The 24,335-nt window shown below is 47.9% G+C and overlaps 1 protein-coding gene across 1 annotated transcript; it reads left to right on the top strand.

Moving 5' to 3' along the window:
* Window positions 1-391: 391 nt before the first annotated feature.
* ELOVL3 (ELOVL fatty acid elongase 3) lies at window positions 392-19,780 on the top strand. The gene is made up of 4 exons (XM_084633095.1): window positions 392-638; window positions 11,892-12,023; window positions 15,006-15,157; window positions 15,703-19,780. The coding sequence occupies exons 1-4, from the start codon at window positions 532-534 to the stop codon at window positions 16,122-16,124; spliced, it is 813 nt and encodes a 270-aa protein (XP_084489221.1). The 5' UTR covers window positions 392-531; the 3' UTR covers window positions 16,125-19,780.
* Window positions 19,781-24,335: the final 4,555 nt, after the last annotated feature.

The raw sequence follows: 24,335 nt of genomic DNA, 5'->3' as shown, positions 1-24,335 counted from the left end.
ACTGAAGGGAAATCACCTTTACAGGGCCAAGGACTCTGGCCCCTCTGATTTAGACATAATTGCCAGCAGCAGTTTGGGGGAGGCGACAGATAAGTAGGCTGCGAGCTTCCTGCTGCCAGTGCCCGGTGTGGGGTCCGGGTCCGGCTCTGCGGGTAGCAGGGCTGGGCGTCTCAGACGAGCAGCGCGGCCGGGGCCGGGGGCGGGGGCGGGGGCGGGGGAAGGACCAGGCTGCAGCCTTGTGCCGGTGCGGAAAGGGAGAGGCAGCCTGGACCCAGGCGGCGGCGGCGGGGGGGCGCGCAGCCGCCTGTCAGTCATGAGGTAGGTAGGCGGGGCCGCTCGCGCGGCTGCAGGTGGGGCGGGGTCTAAGCTGTATCAATTGGCTGAGCTGGCGGCGGGAGCGCGTCACCTGCAGCCTGGCTGCGGCCGGCGGCTCCTTCTCTTCCCGCGCCGGCCTCCCTCTGCAGGGCCTGGTGCGACCTGCCCCGGCCCCGACCCCCCTGCTCCTGCAGGCCCCGGCCCCGAGCCTCCAGCATGGAGCTGCTGGGCGCCAACCTCTCCGCGCTGCGCCGCCCGCAGGAGTACGACTTCGAGCGGCGCTTCGACGAGCTGCAGGCGATCCAGTGGATGCGGGAGAACTGGTGAGCGCTGCCGGGGCGGCGGGCTGGCTCCGCGGGGCTGGGGTGGGGTTGGTCGGGCTGGCCAGTACCTTGGACTGGAGCCTGCGGCGCAGCAGCGGGGACCCGTCTGCTACACCGAGCCGAGCAGCGCTAAAGCGAGCGAGTGGCCGGAGCGCCCCGTGCAGGCAGGAAGGGGTGCAAACCCTAGCGTCAGCCTGGAGATGCTCCATGAAGCTGAGGCCTCATGTAAGCAAGGCTGGTAGCTGGACGTGACGTTCAGAGGCACAGATTTTAATAGTGAGGGTAATCCACCACTGGACCAATTTACTAAGGGTCTCCTGGTGGATTCTCCATCACTGGAGTGGGTCTTTTCTAAGAGATCTGCTCCTCTAGTTCAAATGGGAATTAATCGGGGAAGTCCTGTAAGAGGCTGGTTATGCAGGGGGTCAGACTAATACAGTGGTCCTTTCTTGCTTTATAATCTGTGACCCAACTCAGAAGAATGTGTACCTGTAGCTTCTGTCAATCTTTTGGGAAAGAGGTGCTAGATTGTAAAATAGGAAACAAAACTATAATCTGAATGAAAAACTGAGCAGATACAAAAGCCAAATCCATATAGCCTTCCAGAAGGAGATGCAACTCAGTTAATAGAGCAACTGTCCTGAAATAAAACTAGGTTAACTACCCTGTTTACTTCAGTATGCATTTAGAGTTAAAATTGCTGGTGAAAGTTTCATATTCAACACCTTCATAAACCTATGCCTCTGAGGTCCTTTTGAGAGCCAAGAATTAAACTTCTTATGCTACTGGCTTGGATAGTGAAACCCATTGTACAAGATTAGTGAACAATTGCTAGATTTCATAAAACATCATTCAATGTGCAATTGTTTTCTGTGTCTCAAAGGAGATGTTCGAGAGCAGCATCTTTATACTCAATTCTTGTTTGAACTCTCTTTCTTCCCTTGACACAAACATACATTGTAAAAAGAACGTCTACACAGCGATTTTTAGTCCTGAGTTAGCTGACCCAGGCCAGCTGCCAGCCTTGCTGTGGGTCTTCTATCCCTGTATAGACGTACCCTAAGTAGCACCTTTAGAGTAGCAATAATAGTGATAATGACTCAGCCATTTTACCTAGTGTACAGAGATTGCTTAACCAAATCTGCATTTGCTGAGTGCAGAAAGATTTTAGGGTGAAGAGCAGCAGCTTGAAACAAAACAGTTACAAATAACCTTTAAAGAGCCTTCTAATACAGTCCGTCTGTGTGTGAGGTCCTGAGTTCTGTATGTAGGGGCTTGCCCTTGACCAGGGTTGTCCCCAAGACTGGAACAGGAGGGGCTGCTGTAGGTCAGAATTTAGGGGTGGGGTGGTAGAACTGTATTTGGAGAGAAGCTTCCTGCATCATACTTGGACTTAATGTGCTTGCTCTCTGGCTTTTTGAATAGCCTTGCTCAGGTGACCCTTTAGGTAGAACATGTAAAACAATCACCGAGGTCTTGCCTGTTATTTAAGGTGTTATAAAAATTATGGCCCCAGATCTTCTCTAATAAAATGAATCTGGATCTGGGGGCTTTGCCTCAGACACAGGCAGGGTTTAGTGGGCATTGCCAATGTTTAGTTTACAGAGCTCGGTGGCCTGCAGGTTTGGAGGTTAGTGATTGCATGGGGCGGTTATGGTATATTGGTATTTCAGAGGACCGGAACAATGTACCATCGACTATTCTGGGAGATGAGGATAGTGTGTGGGAGAGGGATGTCCCCTGCTTGGAGCAGCTGCTGATTCCACACAGCACTGTTATACTTCCTGAAAGTGTGTCTTCCCAAGATTACAAAGTTTTCTGCATGCTAGGAAACTTCTAATGAGGTAATGTGGTATAGGATAACCTATATGTCTGACAAGAAAACATGGTGCTATATTTTTTTTTTTCTTGTGGCAAGGGTGTGTCATGAAGTCATTTTTGTCCCTTTCCTAAGGGAAAATTACTGGACTGATCTGTACTTAAAACTCTGATGTGTCAACTGACAAGCACATCTAGCTTGAGGCTGAAAATGAAAACTGCTCTCCTGACTCTTTCTCGCACATGCCGCTGAACAGCAGCGTCATCCCATGCCATGCCTCATAACAGGAAGAGCCTGTATGCTGCTAGCCTCGTAGGGTAGTACGGTTGCAATGTAACCGGCCAGAGGAGGAGTTACTCCATGAAACAGGGAAATCCATTCACTTCTGCAGTTGGAATTTACAGGGAAACTTGAGTAGAACTAGGAGGCCATGTTTTGTTTGCATCTTCAGTTCAGCCACATGCAAATTGACATAACCAGGATCTTCTCATGTGGGGTGACAGGTTGCAGCTGCATTTGATTTGTCCACACTTGGTATTTCTGGGCTGGCAGCCAATAGGCTTTTCCTGGCCTGCTAAGATTTGCACTGAGCCACAAGATTTGTCAGGATTCTAAACCCCCAAAGGCCTGAAGTGGTTTGCATCCAGGGTTTTGGTTTAGGTCCAGCTAATTTGACACCAGAACTTAAAACATCTGAGTTGTATTGAACTTCATAAATATTTCTTCTGCATGCTGAGATTAGATGACAAATACCCACAGCACACACACTCCCCTTTTCAAAATCTCTCCCTGAACCTGGGGTAAAAATAGTGGCTTGCTCTTTGGGAATGCTAATTCTAAAAGACTAGACCACACCCTGTTTCCATTTGGACATCTATTGTGCATTCCTGGTTCCTAGCATGGAAATATGGGTTGGGAGAGAGAGACAAAGGTGGGGTCAGGTAGTCTCTTTTATTGGACCAACTTCTGTTGGTGAGAGAGACCAGGTTTTTAGCTTACACAGACTCTCCTTCAGCTCCTGAAAAATACAGGGTTGGTAACCATCTCTGGAGCAAACTTAATTTGTTTGTTCTTGGTGTAGTGCAGTTTAGAAGGATTTAGGCCATGATTGGGAGAGGCTCAGAGTGAAACTTTCTTGGAGAGGGGTGTCTTCTCAAAATGCCAGAGCATTTGATTACTTTGTGGTGAACCGTTGTAAGCATTTGATGGAATGAATGGGCTGGTTGTCATGGATGCAGTGACAGTGTCATTAACACAATGTTAAATTATGAAAGCATGGTTTACATTTGGAGGAGAAACCTTCGCTTGCTTAGTCCCATGGCAAAAATGCTATGGGAGAGGGTGAGAGATTCATCCCAAAGCTAAGTTTATTAATGGAATAGATGGAAGAATTCAAAATGAAACCAAGCATTTTGAAATCAAAATTAAACAGTTATTCACAAAACAAATCTTATGCAAAACTCACCAAAGTCCTCTTTCAGAGAGTGTCTATTCGTCCCTTATCTTAGAGTTTCTTACCAAAGTCCCTTAGAGCAGTGGTTTTCAAACTGCAGGTCGCGACCCAGTGCTGGGTCGCAGAATATAAGGCACTGGGTCAGCTCTGGTCAGTGCTGCCAACTGGGCAGTTAAAAATACCATCAGTGGTGCTGCCCAGCTAAGGCAGGCCAGTCCCTACCTGTTCTGACACTGTGCTGTGCCCCAAAAGCAGTCAGCAGCAGGTCCGGCTCCTAGGCGGGGGAGCCATGGGGCTCTGTGCACTGACTCCACCCTGAGCACAGGCTCCACACAGCTGGGGGGCAGTGCCTGTAGAGGGGGGCGGTGACTGTGGGCAAGAGCCGCGTGGAGCCACTTGTGCACCTCCACCTAAGAACCGGACCTGCTGTTGGCCACTTGCGGGGTGCAGTGCAGTCTGCAGTGCCAAGGCGGGCAGGAAGCCTCCCTTAGCACCCCTGCTGCGCTGCTGACCAGGAGCCGCCGCAGGTAAGCCTGTGCACCCCTCCTGTGCCCATTCACGTACCCCAGCCCTGAGCCCTCCCCAAACCCAGAGCCCCCTCCTACACACCAAAGCCCTCATCTCTGGCCCCACTCCAGAGCCTGCACCCCAGCCCAGAGCCCCCTCCCACACCCTGAACCCCTCATTCCTGACCACAGCCCTCACCCCGCACTCCAACCCTCTGCCCCAGCCCTGAGCCCCTCCCAAACCCCTCATCCCCAGCTCCACTGGGTCACTGGCATCAACAATTTTCTTCAACTTGATCACCAGGAAAAAGTTTGAAAACCACTGCCTTAAGGCTTGTCTACATTACCCACTGGATCGATGGGCAGTGATCAATTCAGCGGGGGTAAATTTATCACGTCTAGTCTAGACGCGATAAATCAACCACCGAGCTCTCTCCCATTGACCCCGGTGGAGTCACCGGGGTGAGAGGCGCAGGTGGAGTCAACAGGAGAGCGTCAGCAGTCAACTTACCGCAGTGAAGACACTGTAAGTAGATCTAAGTACATCAACTTCAGCTATATTATTTAAGTAGCTGAAGTTGCATAACTTAGATCGATTTTTTCCCCCCCTCCCCCACTGTAGACCAGGCCTTAGAGCCCTCCTTGTGTGGGATGGGGGAAAGGTTAATTCTGTTGCTGGACCTTGAACTCGCTGTTTGCTATTAAGTTACTCTTGCCTTTAACAGACTAAAGAGAGCAGGATGGAGAAGAATGGCTGTCTGTTGACATTCACAAGTCAGTCACAGACAGCTCATGCACCTATTGTGGCCAATGTGTGTAACACCTCTGAGCCCTGGCAGGTTTTGGCAGGTGCCTCTTTCTTTGGTTTCTCTCGGGCAAGCTAGGCTGCTTCATGCCATTGTGCTGATGCCATGCAGTACAGCTGATCTCCGCACTAGGTGAGAAATAGTGGAAGATTCCATTAATCAAATTGGGGTCCTCACTGGTTCGGCCGTGATGGTCCAATGTCCTCACTGACATGTTGACACCTGGATGGCTCCATCTTTCCCCTGTGAACCTGGAGGATTCTGGAACAAAGAAGAGGCCTTTGGATATTTCCCAAGCAAACACCTCAGGAGCCCATGATCTTTCTCATTCTCTAGAGTCCCCGTTCAGTGTGACTTCCAATCCATCAAGTTTGTCTAACTTCTGGTTTCAAACTCCTCTTGTTTGCAAGTTGTGACCTCAGCAGAGTCCTTGGGTCAGAGCAGCAGCCCTCTTTTGTTAATACATATTCAATCTCTTTTCTATACCTTCTCGATCACCTTTCTTTATGTTACTGTGATTTTGTAAGCGATCAATTACAGCTCAAATGGCAACTTGGCCTGACTGGGGTAGTATTGGTGGCTTGGTTAGGACATAGCAGGCCTAAGTTGTTTGCATTGGCAGTGGCTCATTTGGAGTAGAGAGAGCATCTTTGCCCTGTGAAATTAACACATGCCCTTCTTCTTGAACTGTCTGCCATCCTGCTTTTGAGACGTCACTTCCTCAAAATGAGGCAGTGGCTTGTAGGAGAGAAATCAATCTAACTCCCTCCTGGTCATGGCTGTCCAACATGTGGCATTGTCTTAACTGGTAAGATGCTGGTTGGCCCAAGTGTGCTGTGCCACATACACCCCCTGGTGTCCGAGATCTGCTTCACACCCCTATACTGCCAGCACTGAGAGCTGGATTAGAGTTCAAATTCAGACTTATAAAATGAAAGTGCCTGATAAGTATTCTTGTGAAGGAGGCCCCTTTCCTGGTGGCTGACTGTGTGTTGGGATTGGCTGATGGTTCTGCTCGATACCAGGCAATGCTGCTGAACCAGGAAAGATGGTCTTGTGGTCAAAGCACTGGATTAGGAATTGAGAAGACAGCTCTGCCTCAGACTAGGTGTGACCAAGTACGTTGCTTAATCTGACTCAGTTTCCCATCTCTTAAATGTATCTAGTAGTACTTCCAGCCTGCCCTTGGTCACTCTTGTCTCACCAGGACAAGGGCCATCTCCTCGGTATGTTGAGAGCCTAATACAATGCGTCCCTGAGCTCACTTGGTATTATATTTATGTATAGCCACAGGGGGCTTCAGTATCACCAGGCTGCTTAAAATACTGCTTAGTGATGGCTACTACCGTGTGTTAGTGTGAGCGGCTTCATATTGGCTGCAACTCTGTGGATGTAACTTGAGCTTCATGAGGAACTGGAGCATCGTCCTTCTCTTTTGACCCTGGCACAAGGGTCCTTCTGTTTAATAGGAAACTTCTGTCCACTCTTACCATCCACAGATACACTCCTTTCTGGGCCTGTTGGGCTCAGTTCATCCTTGGTGGAACCCAGATCCCATGGATTTCACTGCTCCCATGGGACTGAACGCCCAGCTGGAATAGCCTGGGAGGCTGGGTTTGGGGTGGGAGGCAGGAGAATTGCCAGCTGAATCTTGGGCCTTAGAGCTGGTGTGGGCAACAGTATTGCTTGAACTGTTTCTCAGACCTGTCTCACTCCAGTAGGGTGAGGAGTGTGTGAAGTCTTCTAGCAAATGAGCTCAGCCCCTTGAGAGGGGATTATGTTGACTCATCAGCGTACATGTCTGTGAGGTTACCAGATCGCCCACTGCATACAGCAGTCCTCCTTGATATTGAAGATGAAGTTGCACACAAACCACTACCAGAGTGTTCTGCTGGGGCTGCTCAGGCTGATGTGGGTCTGGTATTCAACCCCATCTGTGTTCTGCAGCTTCCATGTTGGCAGCACTTGGCAGGAGTTCAGTACGTAGGCAGGAATGGAAACGGATGGGTGCAAAGATCAGCATGCGTCATGCACAACTAGTCAATGCTGGGAGTAGCTGTTTACTCTAGGGTGTCTTGTGGAGGGTGGAGAGGGGTGTTTTCTGGACTGTTCCATGGATAGTGGCTGAGATATGACCTTAGTCCCACTGGGATTTTCTTCACTGAGTCAGCTGGCCTCTAGGTACAACTGCACTGCAAAAGGAAAAAGATCTGTGGCAGTAAGTCTGAGCCTGGTCAACTGAACTGGGGCTCATGCTACAGGGCTAAACATAGCAGTGTAGATGTTCCCGATAGGGCTTGATCCTGGGAAGTGGGTGGGTCACAGAGCCCAGCTCCAGCCCAGGGGGATGTCTACACTGCTATTTTTAGCCCTGTAGAATGAACCAGAGTCAGCTGATCCAAGCTCTAAAACTCACTGCCACTGGGTATTTTTGCAGTGTCCCCGTACCCTTTGACACTCCCCTGTTAGTGAGGGATTTTTAAGTTCCTTTCTTACTGGGGTGATAGGCCTCTTGAGGATGAGCTGGGACAACCTGCCATTTTCCTTGCCTCCCCATTCTGCGGAGGTGGCCAGAGTTGTCTGCCTGTCTTTCACGTAGCAGGGTCCAGAGCGTATTGCATACCTTCCTCTTCCATTTGGCATCATGTAGCATGCCTCTGACAACTGCAATCGCTTAGGCGGAAAAGTAACATCGAAGTATGAGTGTATTTTTCTCAATGCCTTCTAATGAAACTTAGCAGTTGTAGGAGAGGCGTGAGAGCCATGTGACCAGCTCTTTTCACTAGCAAATGCCCAGTGGGCCCTGCACCACAATTTGGGGAATTTCTCTGTTAAACCCGATTCCAGTGCAGTTTATAGTGCTGGGGGGTGTGTCATGGCTGGAGTGTGGAGACCTGTGCTCCTGAATTACAGGCTGGATCTCTGGCATCTTGGATACAGAGCTCACGAGAGCAGAGAGTCTTGTCAGAGAACCCTTGGGGTGATGACAAAATGCAGCCATTCAGCCCCCTCTCTTCCACTCGCAAGCTGTGAATCACAGAGCCCTTGGCAGTGCTGCAGATCAGTGAAATGTCGACTCACCCCTGCAATGCCTCTGGCACCAGCTGTCAGTATCAGTGCTTGCTGGGTACACACCCCTGTGCAGGCTCAGCAGGAAGGAGGGATTAATCCAGTTCTTGATCAGTACAAACAACCTGCTTCCGCCTCTTTAGCAAACACTGGATATCATGGAAGCTTAACCCTGGCTGAGCTGGGTTCACTACTACTACTCGGGGTGCCTTGGCACTTCCTGGTGCAGGGATACTTCCCTGCCTGAATCCTGCCTTTGCAGTGATTTGGATACAGTTGGGTGGCAGGGGAGGCTTCATGATGCAGGGCTGCTCTAGTGTGGGCTGGGAGCTTCATTTTCTGCCATGCTGTTTGGTTTTAACTTCAGCATGTAGTGTTTAAAGGGAGGTGCTGGCTAGAGCAAAGCCTAGTGTGGGCAAGTGGTGTGGTCACTATCAGTACCTGCTGAGCTAGGTCTCTCTCAGTGAAGTTCTGTGGCCTGTTGTATGCAAAAGGTCAGGTCATAACAGTCTCTTCTAGCTTTAATCTATTAATCTCGTTTTGTTTGGGGGGAAGGCAGCACATCTCTGCCAATATACCACAGCCCTGACCTGTAATATGTCCTGCTTTTTTCCTAGCTAGCCAGCTCTGCTCATGCATCCAAGTCTCCCTGCTACTTCAGTCCAGGCGTATACTGCCCACCAGGCCACAGCCTGAGACCTGCAACCTCTTTGCTGTTAAACTAAGTAGAGTTTAACTTGGACTCAGTTCTCTGGGGTTGAAAGTCTTGTGCAGTAGCCTGAATTTCAACTGAAGTACAGATTCTCCTAGGGCATTGTCAAGGTTCCTTCCCCACTCTGAACTCTAGGGTACAGCTGTGGGGACCTGCATGAAAACCTCCTAAGCTTACTTTTACCAGCTTAGGTTAAAACTTCCACAAGGTACAAATTAATTTTACCCTTTGCCCTTGGAATTTCCACTGCCACCACCAAACTTTTAACTGGGTTTACTGGGAAACGTAGTTTGGACAGGCCCTTTCCCCCCCGAAATCCTCCCAACCCTTGCACCCCACTTCCTGGGGAAGGTTTGGTAAAAATCCTCACCAATTTGCATAGGTGACCACAGACCCAAACCCTTGAATCTTATAACAATGAAAAAGCATTCAGTTTTCTTACAAGAAGACTTTTAATAGAAGTAAAGGAATCACCTCTGTAAAATCAGGATGGTAGATACCTTACAGGGTAATTAGATTCAAAACATAGAGAATCCCTCTAGGCAAAACCTTAAGTTACAAAAAAGACACACAGACAGGAGTAGTCATTCTATTCAGCACAGCTCTTTTCTCAGCCATTTAAAGAAATCATAACCTAACACATACCTAGCTAGATTACTTACTGAAAGTTCTAGGACTCCATTCCTGTTCTGTCCCTGGCAAAAGCAGCATACAGACAGACACAGACCCTTTGTTTCTCTCTCTCTCTCTCTCCTCCCAGCTTTTGAAAGTATCTTGTCTCCTCATTGGTCATTTTGGTCAGGTGCCAGCGAGGTTACCTTTAGTTTCTTAACCCTTTACAGGTGAGAGGATTTTTCCTCTGGCCAGGAGGGATTTTAAAAGGGTTTACCCTTCCCTTTATATTTATGACAGGCATAAGTACCATTCATACAGATTCCTGACGTAGGAGTACAGTCCCCTCTCTAGTATACCGTGGATCACATTTCAAACTATAATTCTACTGTATCCCCAGAGGCTTGTTCTGAATGCCTCTCTCCATCCATCGAACATCTCTGTAAAACATCTGGCATTTTCAGTCCACGTAGACCAGGCATCCTTGTGACTGCAGTGTGAATTCGAACAATACTGGGACAAAGAGCAGGGATTCTCTCGCAGCAATGTCTCTTTTGCCCAGGAATCTAGTAAGCCCATTGCAGTGGGTCCTGGAAGCTAGCTAATCTAAAGAACGTTGGACCTAGGCTGAATTGGCCTAGGATCAGAGAAAGGAATGTAGACATCCTTCCTGCATGGTTGAAGAGGGACCCAGTTGCTTTGATTCTGCCCCTGGATGGGGATATGACATATGATGGCTAGAGTTAAGTCAGTGGGCTGTGCGGAGCATGCACATTCTGGTGGTTGTTCTCAAATGACTGTTATCATTAACGATCTGGAGGATGGTGTGGATTGTACCCTCAGTAAGTTTGCGGATGACACTAAACTGGGAGGAGTGGTAGATACGCTGGAGGGGAGGGATAGGATACAGAGGGACCTAGACAAATTAGAGGATTGGTCCAAAAGAAATCTGATGAGGTTCAATAAGGATAAGTGCAGGGTCCTGCACTTAGTACGGAAGAATCGCATGCACTGCTACAGACTAGGGACCGAATGGCTAGGCAGCAGTTCTGCAGAAAAGGACCTAGGGGTGACAGTGGATGAGAAGCTGGATATGAGTCAACTGTGTGCCCTTGTTGCCAAAAAGGCCAATGGCATTTTGAGCTGTATAAGTAGGAGCATTGCCAGCAGATCGAGGGACGTGATCATTCCCCTCTATTGGGCATTGGTGAGGCTTCATCTGGAGTACTGTGTCCAGTTTTGGGCCCCACACTCCAGTTTTTCCACATCCTTCTTCTAAAGAGTCCAGCGGAGGGCAACAAAAGTGATTAGGGGGCTGGAGCACATGACTTAGGAGGAGAGACTGAGGCAACTGGGCTTATTTAGTCTGTAGAAGAGAAGAGTGAGGGGGGATTTGATAGCAGCCTTCAACTACCTGAAGAAGGGGTTCCAAAGAGGAGCTTCCTGTCCTGTTACATTACTGTGTGCTGCTGGGGCTGCATTTCAGTGGGGCTGTGTGAGCTGGTATAGGCTTTGTAAAGGACTCTGGGAGGAAAGGCTTGTGAAACTCTAGTTACCCACGGAGATAATTCTTTAGTTTTTTAAAGATAATTTAATTCTTCAAAAATGTATTCTGATAGTCAGTATAGGGGACTGGATTTTGTCCAGACTGGTGAATTGTGAGGTGTCATTTCCCCCCCCCCACCTTTTTTTTTTTTTAAATCAGACTGCATTATATGAATGGAATATCAAAAATTGGGTCCCAAATCTGGGAAGCTAAGGCCAGAACACGTCACAGCACAACAGAATAATGTTTTTCAGCCAAGTCTGTTATGAGGTTCAGCCCTCAGTGCTGCCTGTGTAGAACACTGTCCCTTTCCTCCATGTACTAAGAGCTTCTTGGTACAAAACAAGAAACTCTGGCCTCCTCAGAAATTGCAGTGAAGGAGCTAATCTGTAAATGAATAAAACTGCCCTGTTCTCTCAGCTTAAAATCCTTGCCAGCTGAGCCCTCACTTGGGATCTGAAGGGGCAGGGCAGCATTGTGGAAGTCTCCCTAACGTAAGAGATCCCCTTTGTTTTCCTTCCCTCACCAAGGGTATTTCTACCAGTTCCACTTATGGTCAAGGTCTGCTCCTCGTGACTACAGCTAGGGGAACAGCAGATACCTATAGGAGTGCAGGGCTCCATTAGATTCCTCCTTGTCTGGGCTAGCAAAGGCCCCACCAGGAGCAGGGGGCACGTCTGTGCTATACCACGTGTCAGCCTGTCTGAGAACTCTTCTTCCCCACTCACAGGCGTAAATCTTTCTCCTTCGCCTTGGCTTACGTGCTGCTGATCTTTGGAGGCCAGCATGTCATGAAGCAGCGGAGAGGGTACGACCTGCGCAAGCCACTGGTCCTGTGGTCACTCAGCCTGGCCCTGTTCAGGTAAGAACGGCATCTCTTGCTTTATTCTGCTGCTGGTGGTGGTTACTGGGCAGCCGTAGAGTCCCACCATGTCAGCTGACCCTGGAGAGAGACATGGAGGCATTTCCTCGTGGGATGCTAACTCAGAAGGGGCAATAGGTTTTTGATAAACTGCTGAACCACAGATAATTCCCCACTCCCAGCTTGGCCATGGGGCTTTAATTTTAGTCCTTATTTTAAAACCTTCCTTCCCCCCGCCCACCCCAGTTTCCTAACCCTGTAGAAGTGATCCCAAAATGGGGGGAGAAGGGTCTTTTTTGCAGCAGTGAGGATAAAAGCTGAATAGCAAAACAGCAAGGATGAGATGGTTTATGTTAAACGCATTTCTTTTGTGAACGAGGTATTATTTTTGAAGTTTCAGCCACACATAGACCATAAAAGTGAGATAAGAATCTTCCATCTAAGGTCTCTGTGTAAAAGATTCAGTTCTTTGTCTTTAAGTAGTCTATAAACTGTGCTGGCAACTCTGTGGGGACTCTGATAGGAGCCTGCTGAGAATGACTCAACCATAGCTTTGCTCTGTAATTTAAGTCTCCAAGCCAAGATCCTTCAGTTTTCTCACACTCCTCTCAGCACCTGTTTACTGCAGCTCTGGCTGGTTTGGCAGAGTGAGACCATCATCCTCATGAGATTAATTGATGTAAGATGCTGAAGCATGAGGGGGATGGAGCTGGCTGGGAGTGATGCTGGATTCTGACTGGCCTGCGTGGTCCACGTAAGGGTGGAGGAGGTAGGGAAAGATGTGAGAAGCTGGAATGACACCTTGCTATGCAGTGTCCTGACACATACAAGCTCTGGTACTGATAGTCCATGCACAACCATTCTGAAGCCATATCCCCACTTTAATGACTGACAGCTTTGGGTAGCCAGCCCACAAGTTTAAGGGGTACTTTTTGGCCTGCATGAGCGTCTCTTTCAAAGTACTTGAAGCTGAAGGTGGGGCAGGGAGCACATATTCTTCACTTCTCTTGTTGTCTTGGTTTCCCAGGAGCCATTGCCTGGCATCATGTATACAAACTCAAGGCTTTCTGCATACACAGGGTTGCTGTGATACAGTCCTCGCTTCTTATCTCTTGTGTGACATTTTATTGGTGGTGTCATTCTGACAAGGCAGTTCTAGGTGGAAAAACCACAACTGCTTACATCAACTCAGACTGCTTTCAGCCTGCTGTTGGTCATCACACCAGTGATATTCAGAAGCTCTCCTACTCAGCCATGCAGTTACGGCTCCAATCCTTTGTGTACATTAGCTTTTTCCTGAAAAGCTCACTACAAGTGGCTCAGCTCTCAAGAGGGTTGCCTTAGTTGGGGTGGATGCTGGCAAGACAGGAGCTACATGGTACTTTTTGGCCGAATAGTTTATTCGCTGAAAAATGCAGTTTGGGGGCAACTGAAACTATTTGCGAATTTGGATCAAATTAAGCAAATAGCACTGAATGAATAAAAAGAAATTTCTGAGTCAAAATGGTTTGTTCTAACACTTTTGAAATGAAAGGCTTTGACTTTGTTTCATTTTGAAATGTCGCTAGATTTGTTTCAAAACTTTTTAGATGAGTAAAACAACACCCTAAATAAAGAAATGAAAATTTCCAGGTTAAACAAAATGTTTCATTTGACTGGAAATGATTTTTTTTTCCATTTTCATTTTGCAAGAAAGAACAAAAGTCAGTTTTTTTGTTCATTCTAAAACAATTTTTTTTGGGGGGGGTTGCTTTTTGTTTCGGCCACTGAACCGAAAAAATCCATTCTTAACTCAGCTCTAGCGAAGGCCTCCTCTAAGCTTCAGTTTCTAAAATGGTGCTGAATGCAATTAGTCTGCACTTGCAGCTAAACCGTGTTCAGGACTTGCTTAGCTGTCCCTGTCAACTTTTGTAGCTTAGACAAGCTCTGTGTGAAGTGGAAAAAACTGCTGTGTTTAAATACATTTGTCAACCTCTTGATTTCTTGCTGTGTGGAGAAGGAGAGGGGAACCATGGCTTAGCCTAGGTATCTACCAGGGTTAAAACATGGCTCCTTACTGTGTAATCTAGTTAGTATTTCTAGCATATAGCAGACCCCAAAGTCTGTGCTGTTCACTTTCCAGACCCAAACAAGTGTTGATTCCTGCCAGCAGTGCAGAGTCATGCAGCTGTTAAGAAATGGATTTTTGAGATCCCAGCTGGGGTTTGCCCTGCAGCACAAACTCTTAGATCACTTCTCAGTCTGTAAACTGAGCCAGCCATCTAGCACTGGTGACATCGAGTTCCAGTCAGATCAGAACCACACATCACATAGCTCTCTATGTCATGTGTGCATGGAGTTCTGCAGCGTGTCTTATGGACACTAGGAACCGGGTTAGGCAGTGAATCTTTAGAATGGCATTTGTGCATGTTGATTGTAGGGGCTGAGATGAGCAAGTTGAGTTGGTGGCTCTTTGTCTAATTCAGACTTCTAGTTGTGCTTCAGATGTGTAGTGGTTTTTGTATCCTTTGCTCATTTGAGGCCCACGCCTGTCCTGATGTGCTGAAACTCCAGCTCAGAGGTATGAGCAGAGCTGGTGAGAAGAGACTGGAATATCGGAGTGTGTGGTAGTTCACTGTTGAGGTGCCCTGGAAGAATTTGGAGTAGGACTTGGGCAGGGGGTGCTGCAGGCTCAGGAGTGAAATGTGTTGGCAGAGCTGCCTGGGGACCTGTGGCTGGATGGATGGCTGCCCCTGTCTGAGTAGGGCCAAGTAGTTCTGCTAGCGAGCCAGGGTATTCAAATCTATGCTTCCCAAGACAAGGAGGATCAGTAACTGGAGTAAATGCAGTATCTGTCACCCAGCAGGGCAGGAGGCTGATTACTTAGGCTTCCTACTTCTCCTGTGGAGGGGATGGAATTGACAGAGTTTCTGTGGGGGGAGAAATCAGCCTTCCTTGTGTGATTTAATCATGTCCTATGATGCTCATATGGCTCTCTTGCAGTATCATCGGTACCCTGAGGACATGGGGATACATGGGATTTGTCCTCTCCACCAGTGGATTTAAACGATCTGTGTGTGATCCAGGCTTCTATAATGGCCCTGTCAGCAAGTTCTGGGCATATATGTTTGTCCTAAGCAAAGTACCGGAATTGGGTGAGTGTAAAACCTCCTTTGCTTTATTTGACGTGGTTATAAACTCTTCCCTTGTTACAGGCAGACTCTCTAAAGGGCTCCATCCTTCATAGGAGGGGCTGATTCAGCCAGTCTAAGTTGTCTCCCTTGTTCTAATCCACTGCAGCTCAATGCAGACAGTGTAGCACCATCCTGTGACCTCCCAAGTAACCTCAGTCTAGCTCAGTCCCCCCAGCATGGTCACTTACACAGGAAGGAGGACTTCAGGATAAGACGCAGGACTGTCAGTTAGGATTCAAATCCAGACCCTGCCACTACCTTTTTGCCTGAAGGGAGAAGGGGTGGGTAAATGTCAGTACCATGAGGTGTATGGTGTTACTTCTCTCAGTGCAGCATTGCATGTTTGACGGGGGAGGGGCTGTCTGTCCTCTTGGAGCATGGAAATAATCTGGGCTGAATAAAATTTCTGGTTGGGTTGAGTGAGGTGATGGATTTATCTCTTCGCTGCACCCTGAAAACACATCAGCTGCTTTGCCTTATCTGACCAGTGATGTCTGTCTCCCAAGGTGACACGGTGTTCATCATTCTCCGGAAGCAACGGCTCATCTTCCTGCACTGGTACCACCACGTCACAGTGCTGCTCTACACCTGGTATGCCTATAAGGACATGGTAGCCGGTGGCGGCTGGTTCATGACCATGAATTACGGTGTCCACGCCTTCATGTACTCCTACTACACAGTGCGGGCAGCGGGCTTGAGGGTGCCACGCCCATTTGCCATGGTGATCACCGTTACCCAGATCCTGCAGATGGTGATGGGCACAGCAGTGAGCATCATGGCATACTCCTGGATGCAGGATGGCATCTGCTCAACCTCCTGGGAACAATTCTTCTGGTCGTCCATAATGTATCTCAGCTACCTGGTGCTCTTCTGTCACTTCTTCTGCGAGGCATACTTTAAGGGGAGGGGCAAAACAAAAGGGGACTAACACTAGTGGGAGGAGTGCTGCTGGGAGTTGCTGGGACTCCTGCTCCCTAGGCTGTTGGCTCTCCAGCGCATTACAGGCCTGGTGTGATGAAGCTGGGGGGGAAGAAATTGATTGCTACCAGTACTTCTGCTGTTGGACCTATGAAGAGGCATCAGTATCTGCCTCAGAGGGGGCTGCTCCCTGGGCCTTCCAGCCAAAGCCTGAGTGCTCTTTGCTCTGCAGTCTTTAGAGGGATGGGGGAAGAGAACTGGAGAGGCTGTGAATGCCAGAGAGAAAGGGTTGGAGGAGTATCAAGAACCCATCACTAAATTTCAGGTTCTCCCTCTTCTGTCCTGCCAATCCATCCTCCCCCACCACCCCCCAGGTTGTGTTGTGCGTCTCTTGCACAGAGCTAATCTTCCCTTCTGTTCTCAAAGGCCAAACTTTCTTAAGGGTGAGGAGTGTCTGCTCCCTGGCATGAGCTTCACACACAAGGGGTGGTTGCATGCCTCTTGCACAATGGCTGGCCATACCGGTTCTGCAGGAGAGGGTTGGGAGCCCAAGATTGGGTGCTATTGCCAGCTAGAGGGAGACCCTTGAATTCAACAACTTGCTGGGGCAGGACATGGCAATGGTGGCTGCACTGAATGGGAAAAGTACCTAAATCTTTATCCCCTGGCCAGTTCCTTGCAGGAGATAGAGGGGAGGTTTCAGTAACAACTGGGAAGCCTTGGTTGTCCTGATTGGCTTAGAGTCCAGGGGGCTTGAACTAAGGGGTTGAAAGCTCACAGGTACTGACCTTATATTAAGGGTTCTCCTGCTCCCCCAAGCTAGCTGACTTGACTTGGCATTTCATTTTTCTCTTGCATGACAAGAATTCTCTTTTCTGGGTTAGAACTGTGAACCCCAACTGGGCAAGAGGGCAAAGGGACAGTCCCCAGCTGACCCAGTACATATCTAGACTGCCTATCTAGGGCAGAATGAAGATCCTCCCGACTCTCCCATGTGCTAATTGCAGGAAATGAAAAGCCCTGGGACCTGCTGCTAAAAGCCAGAGGCCAGAGCTCCAAGTAACTAGCTCAAAAATTGATCTCACCCCAGTGATGGTCTCACTTAACTCCTCATGATGCTCACTTTGGTATGAATATGTGTGCCTGGGCTGCTTGCCTAGATGTTCCCCCTCTGACATCCTGCCACTTGTAATTACCTCAACTTTTAATAGCGGATGGGCAAAGATGGTGTTTAAATCTGGCTTTGTGATCCTGGAGCCGAAATACCAATGCCCCTCATGAGACTGGAAGGGTTGTCCCCAAACTGGACCTTGGAGTTAATGTACACTGGCTGCACTTTTAAAAACCTTCTTTCTGCATTGTGAGTACAGGGAACTGCTCCGATTGGAATACTGGTAGAGCTGCTAATCTCAGTGGGCCAATTTAAAGCTCCTGATGCTTTATTAATTGAGGTCTGTGTGCAGGCCTGGGTACCAGCCCTAGTTCTAACAGATTCTCTCTGTGGCCTTTAGCAAATCATTTCACCATGTTGTGCCTCAGTTTCCCCACCTGTAAAATGGGGAACGATACTGACCTACCTCCCATGGGGTTTGAGGCTTACTGTCTGTAAAGTGTTCTGAAGACTAACATTGCGCAAAGACTTGTCACTGTGTAATGCAGCCCCTCCTCCTAGCCCCCAACTTCCATCGCAGGAATTGCCTTTCTAGTCAAAGCACCTGTCTGTTTCAGGCAGCTGTGCCACTGGAGGAGGCTGAAGCCCTGATCACTAACTCCCAGGGGACACCAAGACAAAAGCTGCTTTATGTTGTAAACTGTTGGAGGCAAGAGAGTTTTTCCTCCTAAAATCAAGATTGGTGAAGCTCATCTCTTCATGGCATGCTGTGACTTGTGATTGAAGATAACCAGTGTCCTCTTCCTTGAACGGGAAAATAAAGGGTAAGAGTCCCTGGAGAAACAGCAATGAGTGTTAATGAAGCCAGGAATCTTTGGGGTCCAGGTTCCCTTGCTAAGACACTGACTCTAGTACCGTGTTTAACCAGGAATATGGATTTTCAGGATTTAAGCTGCTCTTTCTATTTCAATGGAATCAATTTACGCTTCCTCAGCTGTTCTGCTGCTGACTTCCACTGCACCTCGGCATGCAACCTCTTTCAGATTCCCTGTCTGGATGGCAATGCTGGAAGAGAATTCACCCCTTACTGGAGGGTGCTGAGCAGCTGCCACTGCATTGATCTGTGCTTGGGGGAAGCTCGCTCCAGAAACCCCTCCCCTTGGGACTTGCATCCTGACACTGCAAAAGGGTTTTGGTGATGCTAGCTTTAATAGCAATACATTTATTATAAGTAACTAGCAGGGCCCAGCTTCTTCTACAGCAGGGGTCAGCAGCCTTTCAGAAATGGTGTGCCAAGTCTTCATTTATGCACTGTAATTTAAGGTTTCGTGTGCCACCAATACATTTTATATTTACAGGGGCTGATAGACGGAACCCCAGACTGGCAGTGGGCTGAGCGGGACGCTGGCTGGCAGGGGCCAGCAGACGGAACCCCAGACCGGCAGTGGGGGCGGCAGACGGAACCCCAGACGAGCAGCAAGCTGAGTGGCTCAGCCCGCTGCCGGTCTGGGGTTCTGTCCACAGGCCCCTGCCAGGTGGGGTCCCAGCTGCTGGCCCTGCTCAGCCCGCTGCCAGCCTGGGGTTCTGTCCATCTAGGCTGGCTACGGGCTGAGCAGGGCCGGGACCCGGGGCTGGCAGCAGAGTGCCACTGTAAATCAGCTCACATGCCACCTTTGGCACGCATGCCATAGGTTGCCAACCCCTGTTCTACAGCATCGAAACTTTCTGCAGTCTTTCCTAGTACAGAATTATGCAGCCAAATCAAAGCTTTCATTTTTAAGTTTCTGGGTGTTAATTATGAAGAAAACATTAATCTGAACTGAATGTAAAGTGGTGCAGTACTGTCTGCCTCAGTCTACAGACAGCCAAAGCAATAGCTCTGAGTTAACACCTTATTTAGCTCAGATGGATGTACACTCTGAAATCTAATGACAGCAGTTTAAATGTCATTGGTCAGTGATGTGAAAGTTAATTGGGAAGAAACTTCCAGCTAAACTGCTTGTTCTGCAATTCCAAACTACCTTCCTTCCAGTTTCATCCTACCCAGCTTCCTAAAGTGTCAGTTTCCTCTTGACAATTGCTACATCTTCATTCTGGAGCTCTGCAGCACAGGGCAAACTGGGTGGCAGTGTAGAATTAAATAAGGAACACTATGCTGATTGTATTATTCATATTTATATTAAATAACCTCAGTTAATTCACCAAATGCTGCTTCTGCCTGCAGCTGCCTCCCTGCCCCTGGAGTTCTGCAGAATCCATCTCTAGCTTACTGCAGTGTTACATGGGGGCCTTGTAGAAGTGCGGCGCACCTATGACTCCCCTCAGTTTCAATGAGTTTTGCAGGTATACCCATCCCCCAAGACCAGGGCAAGCTGTAGAAAGGTGGGAAGAAGCTGTCTGGGTGTTTGTCCTGGTTGTTACAAGACTTGCAAAACAGCCAACAGCAAAGAAATGAAAATGTCTCTGAACCAGATCTACAAATCCACTCCAACTGCATCTGAAATAGTTACTGTGTGACATGTGAATTTGGTTAATAAAGTGTATGGTTTTTATCACTCTTCTTTGTATCTGGCCTATGTTCTGAATTAGCAAAAAAAGCTAAGAATGACTTCCCCATTACAACCCTGACTCCTCATGAGGAAGAATTAGCCTGGACGTGGGCTAGCTATTGAACAGAGGCAACTTCAACTTCATGTGCTTATTTATATTTTTATCCAGCAACTTTTTCACTGAACTCTTGTAAAGCGTCTTGTCCTGCTTTTGTACTTTGCACACTGTCTGTCTAAGGGTCATCTTACTCCATAAAGTAGGTTTGAGGAGAAGGAGAAAACAGTTTAGTAGCTATGGAATAAACAGAAGACCGTTAAACCATCATTATTTCAAAGCTCAGTTAAGCAACTAAGAGCTTGCTCCAACCTTATGAAAGGCAACAACTCACTGAGCTGTAATGCACCCATTTTCCCCAAGAGTTGAGTCCTCTTCATCCTGCTTATTACACTGTTGTTTTTTTTTTTAAATGCCCTACTGTTTTCATTTGCCTAGCTCTGTTCTTGAATCTCTTCCTTCCCTACCCCACCAGCCAGGGAATAAGGCTTGTAAAATCAACAAGAATTCAGTAAAGACAAGTGCAAAGTACTGCACTTAAAGAGAAGGAAAAATCAAATGCACAAGTACACAATGGGAAATAACTCATGTATTGCTCAGAAGGAGTTGGGGGTTATAGAGGATCAAAACTGAATGAGAGTCATCAATGTTATGTAGTTGTGAAAAAGGCTAATATAATTCTGGGGTATATTTAACAAAAGTATTGTATGTAAGACCTGAGAGGTAATTATGGGTCAAATCAACTGGGAGGATGAATTTAAGCAGAAAACTGAATGATCATTGGAAATCATTTAAGAACACTAGTAGATGCCCCAAAAGTCCCAGTTGAGGGGAAAGTGTGTATTTGGATAAATGTGTGAGCTGGTTTAGAAGGGAAGTGAAGGCAGATATTATTTTAAAAAATGGAAGAAGGGGAAAGTTGGTAGTAATGAAGATAAATCAGAAGTTAGGAATGGTAGAAAATTGGTAAGGGAAGCAAAGAGACACAAGGGGAAGTCTATGACCAGCAAAGTTAAGGACAATAAAGAATTTAACTCTGTTAGGAACAAAAGGAATTCTGACTATGGTATTGGTCCATTACTAGGTGGGAAGGGTAGAATTTTAAATAATGCAGAAAAGGCAGAAGTGGGGTGGGGGGAGGGGAGGATTATATGATCTCATTAGATGGTGATAACACTTTCCATTCCATTACTATCTCTGGAGGATGTTCAACAGAAGCTACTCTAAGGCCTTGTGTACGTTACCAAGTTTTGTTGCCAAAAACTCTCTATTGGCGACAAAACAGCAAGAGTGTACACTCTACAATGGGACTTTTGTCGTGAAAAGCACCCAGTTTTGGCGACAAAAAAATTCCACCCCATGAAAGACTTTTGTCTTTTCCCCTCCCTTTATTGTCGACAAAGATCCAGTGTCTACACTGCTGATTGTTTCCTCGACAAAACTGGCTTTTGCCAGTATCCCACAATGCCTGCCCTGATGGTTCTGCTCAGTGTTTTGATCTCTGCTGCCCTGCAGGCACGCGCCCATCCCCTTTCAAAGCTCCAGGAAGTATCAGACAGCTGAGCATGCTGCTCCGTTTGAGGAACAAACAAAAAGCAAATCATTGGAATGCTCCCATTCTGCCCGGCACTAGGAACACGGCAGCAGACTGGCTGCTGCGCTGCTTTGCTATTCCTCAGCGCGGAGAGCTCACAGAGCTACTCACGATGCTGCTCTCGGCAGCCGAGGGGGCTGTGGGAGAATTCGGAGAGGAATGCCAAGGTGCGCAGTGATCAGCTCTTCCTTCCCACAACACTGCACTGTGGGATACATACCCACGGTCAGGCCCGGCTCTACGCTTTTTGCCGCCCCAAGCCATGCGCCAAATTGCCGCCTGAAGAAGGGAGCTGCTGCTGAATTGCCGTCACAGGACTGTGAAGTTACAAGCTGCTGCCGAATTGCTGCCCCAGCAAAAAAAACCCATGCCGCCCTGACGGCTCACGGACTGCCGCCCCTTTAAGATTGCTGCCCCAGGCATCTGCTTGGAACGCTGGTGCCTGGAGCCGGCCCTGCCCACGGTGCATTGCCCACCCTGTCGATGATGGTGTCCCCTAGGTGGACGTGATGTATTGACAGAGGGAGCAAGTGTGAACACCCTTTGGTGACTTTTGTTTTGTCAACTTTTGGGTGTCAACATAAGTTTTGTCAACAAAACTTGGTAGTGTAGATAAGCCCTGAGTCTTGGAGTACTTGGGAAGTTCCGAAAGACTGAAAGAAAGCTATTGTTATGCCAGTACTTTGAAAAGCTAATTATAGATCTGTCTGCCTGCCCTTGATCCTGGGCAACATAATGGAGCAGCTGATACAGAACTCGATTAAATAAAGAATTAAAGGAGAGTAATGTATTTAGTGCAAATCAACAGAAGCCTATGGAAAGTAGATCCTGTCAAACTAATTTGATAGCATTTTTTTGATGATTACATGTTGGGTTGATAAAGGTAATTGAGTTGACGTAATATATTTAGAAATTCCCTTAGGTGTTTGGCTGGGTACTGCATGACATTTTGATTAAAAATTAAAACTATATAAATTTAAGAGAGCCAGTTTTTAATCCATTTAATGTGTACTAACGGATAGCTCTCAAAATGTAATTGTAAATACAGAATCCTCATTGAGCGGGTGTGTTTCCAGTGGGATCCACCGGGATCAGTTCTTAGCCCTGTGCTATTTAACATTTTTATCTGTGACTTGGAACAAAACACACAATCATCGGTGATAAAGTTTGCAGATGATGGAAAAATTGGGAGACTGGTAAATAATGAAGAGGACAGGTCACTGATTCAGAGCAATCAGGATTGTTTGGTGTCAGACTCGCAGACCTAGTGCCCTCTGCTCCGTACCGTCCTTGGGAGGGAATCCCCTTCAGCGTGACAGCTCTCCTCAGGATTCACACTCTCTCGGGGTTAAACCCTGGGCTTCTCCGCCTTCTGGAACTGCACCGCTGAGCCTTCACACCTGTCTCTCTCTGAGCCCCCTCTGGGAGTCCACTTGCTCTAGACCCCTGGGGCCTCCACAGCCAGAGGGAACAATGCAACCCTGATTTCTCAACCGCAGTGACTCTGAGTCAGAGAAGGGTTTATTGAACATCTGAACACAGCACAGGAAGTGCTCAGGGTCCTCGGGCCTAGAAAGTCAGCACAGTCCATCTGGGCCTGTCCAACATTGAGGTGGGATCAGGTTGCTCTTTGTCCCTGTCATAAATATAAAGGGAAGGGTAACCACCTTTCTGTATACAGTGCTATGAAATCCCTCCTGGCCAGAGGCAAAGTCCTTTTACCTGTAAAGGGTTAAGAAGCTCAGGTAACCTGGCTGGCACCTGACCCAAAATGACCTATGAGGAGACAAGATACTTTCAAATCTGGAGGGCGGCGGAAAGGCTTTTGTCTGTTTGTGTGATGCCTTTGCCGGGAACAGATCAAGGATTCAAGCCCTCCAACTCCTGTAAAGCTAGTAAGTATTCTAGCTAGAAAATACGTTGGGTTTTCTTCGTTTTGGCTTGTGAAATTCGCTTTGCTGGAGGAAATGTGTATTCCTGTTTTTGTGTCTTTTTGTAACTTAAGGTTTTGCCTAGAGGGATTCTCTATGTTTTGAATCTGACTCCCTGTAAGATTATCTTCCATTCCTATCTTACCAGAGTTGTTCTCTTACTTTTTTTGTTCTTCTAATAAAGTTCTGTTTTTTAAGAATCTGAGTGGGTTTTTTGGGAGCTAAGAATCCAAGGCTGGTCTGTGCTCATCTTGTTTATTGTCAAGCCTCCCCAGGAAAGGGGGTGTAAGGGCTTGGGGGGATATTTTGGGGAAATAGGAACTCCCAGTGGTCCTTTCCCTGATTGTTTGTTAAATCACTTGGTGGTGGCAGCATTTTACGTCATCCAAGGGCAAAGGCTTTGTGCCTTGGGGAAGTTTTAACCTAAACTGCTAGAAATAAGCTTAGGGGGTCTTTAATGCGGGTCCCCACATCTGTACCCTAGCGGTCAGAGTGGGGAAGGAACCCTGACCGTCCCCATTCCAGAAGCGACCTCCTTCCAGCCCACCACCCTATATCACCTTCCCAACACCCCCTCCTCAATCCTTTGTTGTCTTTCCTGAGCAAACAGATCATCTGGACCCTCTCTCTTACACCCTTTGTTTTCCCTCAGGCCAGAACCTGCTGCCTTCCAGCTAATCGGAGCCCTCTCTCCTCAGGCCTTTGTCTTCCCACTGGCCAGAACCCACTGCTTTCCAGATCACCTGGCCCTCTCTCCTCGGCCCTTTGTTCTCCCCCAGCTGAAATTGGCTGGCTCCCAAGATGGGGTGGGTCTCTGGGTCACCAGTTGCTAAGTTACACAGTTCCAGGCTGTTGTCCAGACTGCTAGGTGGGGTCACATCTAGCCCTCTGCAACAAAAAACACCCTCTCCCACCACCTTATTAAACACGCAGTACAAAGGGAAAACTGAGAGACAGTGCACTCGTGCAAACCATTACGAA

Source organism: Lepidochelys olivacea (assembly GCF_965140295.1).
Source record: "Lepidochelys olivacea isolate rLepOli2 genome assembly, chromosome: 7".
NCBI classification, from domain to species: domain Eukaryota; kingdom Metazoa; phylum Chordata; order Testudines; family Cheloniidae; genus Lepidochelys; species Lepidochelys olivacea.
The sequence above is the reverse complement of the archived record's forward strand: the minus strand, read 5'-3'. Positions and strand labels throughout refer to the sequence as shown.